The sequence below is a fragment of the Anopheles merus genome, chromosome 2L, assembly GCF_017562075.2.
Source record: "Anopheles merus strain MAF chromosome 2L, AmerM5.1, whole genome shotgun sequence".
Lineage (NCBI taxonomy): Eukaryota > Metazoa > Arthropoda > Insecta > Diptera > Culicidae > Anopheles > Anopheles merus.
Window position 1 is genome coordinate 35,310,260 of NC_054083.1, and position 9,611 is coordinate 35,319,870.

General features: G+C 47.7%; 1 protein-coding gene across 1 annotated transcript; it reads right to left on the bottom strand.

Moving 5' to 3' along the window:
* Nucleotides 1-2,266: 2,266 nt before the first annotated feature.
* LOC121594875 (FAS-associated factor 1) lies at nucleotides 2,267-8,838 on the bottom strand. Its single transcript, XM_041918640.1, has 12 exons — nucleotides 8,348-8,838; nucleotides 6,101-6,472; nucleotides 5,726-5,794; nucleotides 5,322-5,646; nucleotides 4,900-5,239; nucleotides 4,405-4,812; nucleotides 4,173-4,303; nucleotides 3,624-3,772; nucleotides 3,393-3,547; nucleotides 3,186-3,322; nucleotides 2,625-3,100; nucleotides 2,267-2,541 (listed from the first exon to the last, which is right to left on the bottom strand). The coding sequence occupies exons 2-12, from the start codon at nucleotides 6,137-6,139 to the stop codon at nucleotides 2,461-2,463; spliced, it is 2,310 nt and encodes a 769-aa protein (XP_041774574.1). The 5' UTR covers nucleotides 6,140-6,472; nucleotides 8,348-8,838; the 3' UTR covers nucleotides 2,267-2,460.
* Nucleotides 8,839-9,611: the final 773 nt, after the last annotated feature.

Genomic DNA, 9,611 nt, shown 5'->3' on the forward strand with positions numbered 1-9,611 from the left:
GCTTTGTGTGCTTCGCGCCAACACGAGTCGTATGATGCTCGCACACAAACCAATCTGTGCTTTATTCATAATTTTTGACAATTCTGGGAAAATGTGCTGAATTTTAGAATGAATATAGATAATTACTGAACAATTTAAGCACTGAAAAGTTAGGTGTCATGCTACAGGGACGCTCTGTAGAGAAGGAGACGGATGCTCCTATTGCTGTTTCCATCCCTTCGATCTGTTGTCTCAGTCCCGTTGCGTGCAAAAGCACTGACTCCACAATGCAGCATGTTGTGGCAACTTGTGCTAAATGGAGATATTTTTCGTACTAAATGAAAATCTGTTTTAAAATTAATGGACTTAAATAAGTGAATAATTTAAACAAAACAAAAAGATAAAAAGCCAACGATGTGAGCTAAATCATAGAATCATTTTCAAAAAATGTTTTAGAACCAACGACGATGGCTGGAACAGGATGCGAACCAACTACGGCCATGAGTGAATAATAACATTTGTTGAAGCACGTTCCAAATTGTAGAGAGAAAGCGTTTGACGCATACGAAGCTGAAGCTCAAGTTTAAAAATAAATTTAAGGATGATTTTCATCAATATTCGTCAACCAAAAAATTTAAAAATAACTGTTTTAATATCCTTTATGCTTAGTCACTCATTTTTACTGTCTTTTTTACGACCAATTATTAGGTAGAGCAATTAAGGTCATAAATAAGTTTTAATTTAATAGGAAAACATATGTTTCACTTAGGGAAAGCGTACAACTCTCGCAAATTGCATAAAATGAAATCTTTCACTTCTAAATTTGTGGTACGCAATAAACGCAAATTAAAAAGTTTTTAAAATATAAAAACGGTAAAACAATATTCTTTGTTTGGAATATAATATGCTGTTTGTCGATACATATTATATGGTAAATAGTGTAAAAGCACAAAATTAAGCGAATTAAACGGGCCATTCCGATAAACACACATGTAAGTCATGTAAATACTACTTACCCTCTTTGTTTCTGATGTTATCGACCAGTATCAATATAATAGTACAGGATAGCAAATATAGGACAAATCCAGAGTATTAACAATGATGTCTCTAAAAGAGCAATTAACAATGAATTTATCTAATTTTTCGATTCGGAGCAAAATAACAAATCCAACAAGTGGAGCGTCTTTTTTTGGCAGATCAATATTATTTCCCTTTTTGCATTCTTGCGTGTGTGTGGTTGTTATCCCCCCTCTGATGTTGCCATTTCACTCCCCATTTTCCTTTCTAGTATTAAAGTTTCCTTCGCGTTCTGCAGCTACAAAACTCTTCCCGCATTGCTCTTAACCTGAATGGCGAGAAGAATCATCAGGCACCACAGAAGACACGGCAGGAAACAAAACACGCCTCCCAAAAAAAAAACTAATTCGTAAACAAATCTTACTGCTGACGTATTTATATGTATATTATGTGAGCCTGCAAATATGCCTCCCGCGCTCGCACCCATCCATTGATGCGCGGGGCATCCGAGAACGGGCACGGAGCCGATAGACCGAAAGGAATAATTCGAATTCTAAAGAGAGTTAAACACATGAACCTACTGTTGCCCACTGCCCCATCCTCTCCTAGTGCGACTTGTGTGTGTGTGTGTGTGTGTGCGCGCTAGAGCTCGACAAAGTTGGGAGAAAGGGGAGTGGTGGTGCAGAGTTAGAGTTACATTCACACAAGTTCGCACACACACACACACACACACACACACACACACACACACACACACACACAGATATATTTATACATAGTTTTACTAAGGAACCGTAATCAAGGAGCGGAACAAAACTGATGGAGGAACAGTGCGTTGATAGCTGCTGTTTGGATTAGCTCGCTGCAGCACAGCGGTACAAAGGACAGAAAGAGTATCGAACATGTGAGCTAGCAAAACAGAAACCGCTTTTTTAAATCAATTCTAAACATGTTGGGTGTGTGGAGCGTTTTCAACAAGCATCATTACGTTTAGTCTTACACTTCACACATCATGATGCGTCGTTGTGTGTTCGCCGATAGAGAGACCGCCTTGGCCAAAATCCCTCCCCCAATTATGTACGGAACACACGAACACGGCATTCAATTTGGATCTTGGACACACCACAAAAGGATTAATTAATCAAAAAGGGAAACAAAATAAAGATTAGGATGGAAAAAAGCGCCACGACAGCGTTTAGAAAAGCGGCCTTCTATCCCAAAAACAAAGAGTTTACGTTCTCTCACTCTCTCTCTCTCTCTCTCTCTCTCTCTCTCTCTCTCTCTCTCTCTCTCTCTCTCTCTCTCTCTCTCTCTCTCTCTCTCTCTCTCTCTCTCTCTCTACGTTTTGCGATCAAACGGTACAGGGGTTGGGGGGGGGGTTTGCTTCAACGAAACTGTTCCATGGTCGACACTGCCGGCGTTGTTGTCTGCAGGATGGACGAGCTCGGTTCACGGATGCGGTGATCATCGTTCCTCGAGGATTAACGTTTCCTGCGGGTACAGCTTAAGTTCCTTCAGCGTGCTTTCGTGGTTCAGTGTTGTTAACTAAAAGCAGGAAAACGAAAAACGAAATAGTTTTGTCACATGCTGCTCGGTACTACAACCCCTCCCCCCCCCCAAATACGTACGTCTCTGCGAGGCCAGCTTGAGATCACTTTAAACTCGTCGATCAGATAGCCCTCGGCGGTGATATAGTTTAGCAGCAGCTCCAGCGGCGTATCGACGGTAAACTTGCGCTCCAGCATGTCCCCGGCCGGGGTGCGCACCCGGATCTTCGTGATGCTTTCGCCGCTGCCCTGCTGCGGCTCGTCCGGCACCGTGCTGCGGGCCTTCGCCCGTATCAGCTCACGCTTCGCTTCGTTTTCCGCCCGCTCGCTCTCGAGCCGGCGCCGCTCGGTCTGTATCATCATCTCCTTCTGTCGCTTCGCTTCCTGCTTGGCCCGGTCCGCCTCGAGGCTTTCGCGGTACGCCGCGTCCTGCTCGAGCTTTACCTGCTCCCGGGCGAATCGTTCGTTCTCTTCGCGCAGCTCAATCTTCAGCTGCTCGCTGTACATGTCCGAAGCTTCCATCAGCTTGGACAGCAAATCATCCACACCAACATTACCTGATTGGGGAAGGTGATTGAAAGCTTTCGTTAGTGCGTCTGCTGCTTTATAAAAGGAATGATTTATGGGTTTGTTCACACCTACCATAGATCACCTGAAACACTTCGCATTGGCTACGATTTTTCGATATCACAAGAATGGCCGGTAACCGATCGGTCGGGATGTTGCGCACCGTTATTGAGGCCGTCATACCAACGCAGGCCGATATTGATGATAAAAACCTGGTGGGAAAGGAATCAAACTTTATTATCATTCTGCATCTTTCGTCGGCGCAGTCGCAAATTTACTTACATATTTTTGTTACTTTCAAACGACAGGTCCCACCCGTACAGGACGAAATGCTCCAGCAAAATCTGGATGATACTTTCACATGCTAGCAGCTGGCCGCAGAACACGTTCGTGAGCACGCTTCCATCGTGGTGCAGATAGATCGCCAACAGTTTGCGCTGGAGGAGGTCGATTAAGAGAGATCGACGGGATTAAAATTTCATTCCTTTTATTGCTGTCGACATTTTTACTTACATCTCGAGCCGACGGTCGGTGGCAAGCTTCCTTCAGCGCATCCTCCAGGCTGCCCTGGAAGAACATCGGATGCTGCGGACCGTACCGCTCGGCGAAATTCTCCACAAATTGTATGCTGCCGATCGTTTCATCATCCACATTGTCCGGAACTGGAATGGAAATGACGGGCAATAGTCATTAAATATATCACCGCCTATCTTAAATCTATCCATTGTTGCGAGCAACAAGCCCTACCAACCCACAAGTCTACTCCAAACAAAGCCTTTTTACACGTTGACTTATCTGATTCAAATTTCTAAGTTATTGCATCATGCGGAAGGCGTTTGATGGCTTATTTTCGTAATTATTTCATTTATAAACAGAAACATAACATAAATCATCTACATTTCAGCTAAGATTTCTTCGATCCCTTTTGCATAATCCAATAAAATATAATTATTATTACGGACTATGCGATAAAAATTTGGCCAAAATCATAATTCTATACCGCCAAAATGATAAAGACCCAACAAATCAATAAAAGCAATTTAACTGATTCACCCTACGTACTTAAACGCTTCTGCTGATTGATGATCGGCGTTTCGGTGAAGATATCGTCATCGTTGTTGAAGTCGGACGCATCCTCAAACTCTTCGCCGCTGCTTTCCGAGTCGATTGGAATGGCCTGTAAGCTGTCGGCGCTGTGGAAAGGTAGCACAAACACACACACCACACCACGTTGATTATCATATTAGCACTTTTCAAATGCACATATGCACACACACACACACAGACACCCTACCCAAAGTTCATCATATGACGGCTGCTGCTGCTGCTGCTGTGGCTGTTGTTTGCGCTGGTGCCCGCACTGCTGAGCGCGTTCAACAGATGGCTGTTGTTGTTGTTATTATTGTTGTTGTTGTTGTTGTTGTTGCTCGGTTTGTTCATACTGTCGTCGGCCCGCTTGAGCAGCAGATTGTGCTCCTGGCCGACGCCCGATTCCGCCAGCGTGGTGTGGTTGCTGATGTTGCTCGGCCATCCCGACCAGACCTGGTGGCGCACCGGTATATCCGTCACCGTGTACACGTGGTTCTTGATCGACAGTATGTCCTGCTGAGCGGGAAAGTTGAGGTGTAGCAGCTGGTTGCTCGGCTGCACATTGATGTGCAGCACGTACGTCTGCTGACTCGTCGCCGGATGGACATCAACACTGCGGGCCGTAAGATAAGAACGCATGAGTTAGCATTTGTGCACGAATTTCGACTCTCCTCTTCCCACGAACAAAGCAAACACTCACTCGACATCCCCGACGAACCCATCGGACGTAAGGTCGGTCAGCTTCAGGTTCACCTCCTTGCCGACAATGTTGAGCGCCTTCAGCGGCGTACTTGGGTTGGCCGTTTCCCGCTGCTTGCCCGGTTCCCAGCCCTTCAGCGCCTGCCGGCACACCGGGACGCGCGTTTTGTCAAAGATTTTCGCCTTCAGATCACCGACGGTCGCGTGGTTCGATATGCTGATCTGATGCTGCTCGTTCTTAAACGCCACGTTAAACAGCAGCTCGACCGGCTTCGTATCGAGATAGTTGAGTGTACCGGCGCGGATGTCGTGATTGCTGCTGGATCGCGAAGAGGATGCACCTGGAGGAAACACACACACACGAAAAACGGGACATTATTCTTTGCCTTTACACTTTTTATGCATTTTGCTGCGCATCCTTACCAACATCTGAAATGTTAAACGCGGCACCGCTGGCAAGGCCCACGTTCCGCCTGCTGCCGAAGTTAAGCGGCTTCACCGGCGACGAGGGCGCCGTCATCTGCTCCTCCACGTCCGGCAGCTCCTCCAGGAAGTTGAGGTCATTGGAGTACAGGCCCATGTTGCGGCCCCCGCCAAACAGTGCGGACGAGGAGTGGGCCGCACCCGGGCCGCCGCTGCCATTGCTGCTGGCGGCCCGCTCGCTCGCACTGTACGCCGGCGGTACGGTTGCGGCTGGCGTGCTGTGATGATCCGTCGGATCCTGTGGCAGTACGCGCTGTATCGCGTTCTGTGGTGGCGTGCGGAAAGTGACGGATGCGTTAGTATTGGCGAACAGAGGGAAGGTAAGGTAAGACACTCTTACTTACAATCAAATTCCAGTTCGATGCTTCCAGGTGAAATATCGCTTCGGCCACATCGTCGATGGCCGTTATGCTCTGTGAAAGAAAGCAAACGCCAGGGGAAATTTAATTTAAATGGGTAACACACCACAAGAACCAAATGCGCCACACACAGCGGAAGCGGTAAGATGTCCCCTCCCGAGTGTATGTGTGTGTGTGTGTGTGTGGTAAAAATAAACAACGCTGACTCGGCACGCCGAGCGCGAAAGGGGCACAATTTAAGCGCACCGAGAATAAAGACAAAGGCAATGGTGTTGTGGTGGTCCCATTTTGCACCACAATTCCGTACCGCTGTCTTTGTTCAATACCGCCACAGCCGCGGCTCGTGGCGTTTGCACTTACCTGAAAGTCGGCGAGAATTTCGTCCCGATTTTCGGACATCTTACGCACTTTACGCTCCGGGGGAGCCACACCAAGCGGGGGGAGGGGAGGGAGTGAAAACCACCACCAGAAGGCACCACCTACGTTGATTCTGTCGTGCGTATTGCGTGCGTGCGCGTGCCTTTATCGGCCGTTTTTCTAAACTGTAGGACGACGACTACTACTGCTGCTGCTGCTTCTCGTTGCTATGGTGCCACTACTGCCAGGGATCTGCTTCCTTCGACACTGCTGCTGCTGCTGCTGCTGCGGGCCGGTAAAAAAGCCAATAATCCTGTCAACCGAACACAGTCGCCTGTACGCAGGACTGTGTAGCGCCGCTCACTGTACACCCGCCTGGAAGTGAGAGGGAAAAAAGGGCACAGCAAAACAAACCCACAAATTAATCACACTTGCTTAACTCTTGGGTGTGCTATGGAATTTCGCTTAAAGCGAACACAAGACACTGTTCCCTTTTCAAGTGGTGCGCTATTTTGTGTTTTATCGTTTTTGTATGTGTGTGTGTGTGTACATCGTATAGAAGGAACCCCCGAGAACGATCAACAGCCGGACTCGCAGTGACCGCTGCTCGGTATCTCGGTTGCTCGATTGCCAGCGGGTTGCCAAAGGGGTTTATCCAATGACTTTGATTTCTGCTGCATCTCAACTCAAGAGGATGGATGCTCTGCCACACATGTGAGTCCCCAACTACCCCCACAAACACACATCATCCTACAAAGATGGAACCGATAGAGCCAGACATTCAGTCGCTGGCTGTGTCGCAAGTAGTGTGTGCTGTGCGAGTGGTAGAAAACAAGATAGAAAGCAGCAGATTCGCTGCCGCTGTCGAGACGGCGTAAATTGTGGGACGCATTAGCCAGCAGGCGTACGCGTGAAAGAGATGCAGTGACCTTTGGCCACTGGGCCCGCCAGCACGCGGAGAGGGAAGTGAAAATTGGAGCTCAGGGAAGGACACGATGATTTCGCTGCCACTATTACTACGCATCGCGTGTGTGTGTGTGTGTTTCGAAGAGAGCACAATTCTACCCCGGAGGGGGGGGGGGGGGGTAGGAGGAGTGGTTATGGGACTGCATGAAAGGGGGAGGCAGCACGGGAGGGCAGCCAGCAGCCATGAGGCAATTGTAATGGAAATTGTTGTCTCACTCTCAACCCACCCCGAACACCCCGCTCCCCACACCTTTTTCCATTCATCCTCACCCACCATCGCACTCCCCTCTCACCCACCACCAACAAGTACTGAGGAACGATTTTGTTTTTCCGTTTCTATTTAGGGGAATGAAGATGTGTTTTGCTGTGCTTAGTAGTGTACTGCTCATACTACATCACCTCTCTCTCTCTCTCTCTTTCGCTCACACACACACACACTCACTGTCTTGCTCTTGCTCGCCAAGTGTATAAAACCAAAATGATCGAAGCACGCGGATTTTGTGACACGAAAAGATTCGCTTCTCACTGTTCGTTGTTTCTTTTTTTGTTGCGCGGCCCTTTGTTTGTGGTGGGGTTGTACAGACACCTCCGCTTTGTACTTCCTCACTGCTACCTTGACAGTGTGCAAGGTGTAAAATGGGAAGAAGACGAAGAAGAAGAAGAAGAAGAAGGGTGCTGTGGGAAGGGGGGAGGTTGGGTGGTTGATTTTTCACGTTGTTTGTGCCTCACAATACACGAGATCATTACGTCTCTCGGTGGAGCTGTTTGACTGCCTCTTCTCACTCACACTCACACATGCACACACACAGGCACAGAGAGGGCTCTTCTTTGTAGTAGCGCACTGTAATTGCTGTCTCGCTTCCACCCTTCCGCTGTTTTTCCTGACTGGCCTGGCCTGAAGTTACAGCACAAAAACAGCTTAACTGCCTTTGACGGAGACACCGTCGTTGTTACCTTTTGTTACCTTTTGCTTAAGATTTCCCTTTTCTCCTCCTCAACCACTCGCTCTTCTCCCACTCTTTACCTCTCTCTCTCTCTCTCTCTCTCTCTCTAGCTCAGCTGGTCGCAACACCCCTGTGCAAACATGCCGTTTCCCCGTATTGCCGTACTGCCACTTCCTCCTCTGAAGACCCTACGCTTCAGCTGAACCACCCTTTCGAAACCGAAAGACTGGACACCAAATCACAATGAAAACGCCTGTACACAAACACACCAACGATGGAGAATGCAAAACGTTGTGTCAAACAAAAAAAAGGGAACGCAAAGAGGAACGAATGATTTTACCAGCTCGTCGTCGTCGTCGTCGTTGTTGTTTGTGGGGGCTAATGGTGCTGCTCACACACTCTCACACACCCTGCCCGTGTGTGTCTATTGCTCTGCGCGAGCTGCTACTGCTGCTGCTGCTACTGCGATGAAACGGCACAACGGCGACGTCGTAGAGAGCTGGGGCAGAGTTCGATGAAGGGAGCGCACACGCATGCACACACACAAACACACAGAGACACACACACACACAAACGCAAACACGCACAGTGCCCAGTCCCGACACGGACGATGACGGACGGAAAATAATAAACGAAAAGCTTCACCAACTTCCGCACGGGTTTGCGGACGGTGCGTGGCTTGATTCTATGTATCACTAGCCTCACTTCCGCGATCCGTCTGTCTTCAGTTGGTGTCACAATATCGCACGATAAAGAACTCGTCCGTCATGCCCGTTCATGTGTGTTACACGGTTTTTGCTCTGACTCACACACAGGCGCACGCAAGCACACACGCGCACACAGAATAGGCTGAAATGACAATACGCTTTTTGCGATGGTTCGTGCTGTCTCTTTCTTTGGGTACCGTAGCCACTGACAGCAACACACAGGTTTGACGTTTAGCTGCCCGGCGGATAACGGCAGCAGCACGTGTTCAGCCGAGCGGTTTGAATTTCAATTGATGAATTGAATTTAATTAATTTCTACCATTTCAACAGTGCGATCGTATATTTGGCGTTATAACGCTTAGAGCTGCTGTTTTATACCATACATACTATGTTACAGAGATTTTTTAACTTACACAAACAGAACAGAATAATTTCTGGGACATTTTCCCCAAATAGCCAGCTCGATCTCCATAGCTGATTTGGGGCTGTCAGCCCCAGCTAATTTTGGCATGCTAAAGATCGCTGCTTGAATTCGCCTTTTGCAATAGATAAACAGCATCAAAGTTCCAGGTGGTCCTTCTAAATAGCGTCTAAGCAGCTTCCTTGTGCCACGGTGCCAGGGATTTTTTTTTTGTGTTTTACTTTCAAGCAAGCGTCATCAATGAAATAACCCAAATAGCAAGAATTGCTTAAGCAGCTCATTTTGGCACGCTAAAGATCGCTGCTCTAATTCGCCTTTTGCAGTAGATAAACAGCATCAAAGTTCTATGTGGGTCTTTCAAACAGCGCCTAAGCAGCTTCCTTATGCCACGATGCCAGGGATTATTTTTCTTTGTGTTTTATTTTCAAGCAAGCGTCATCGATGAAATAAACAACAAGATTTTTTTCGTTTAAACA

Bases quoted from the DNA above. Each gene is read 5' to 3' on its own strand.
- LOC121594875 (XM_041918640.1), bottom strand. From the start codon at position 6,139: ATGTCCGAAAATCGGGACGAAATTCTCGCCGACTTTCAG. The intron at 4,304-4,404 runs GTAGGGTGTCTG...ACCTTTCCACAG, and splicing joins CGTCATATGATGAACTTTGG to CGCCGACAGCTTACAGGCCA. The intron at 3,323-3,392 runs GTAAGTAAATTT...CTTTCCCACCAG, and splicing joins TTTGAAAGTAACAAAAATAT to GTTTTTATCATCAATATCGG.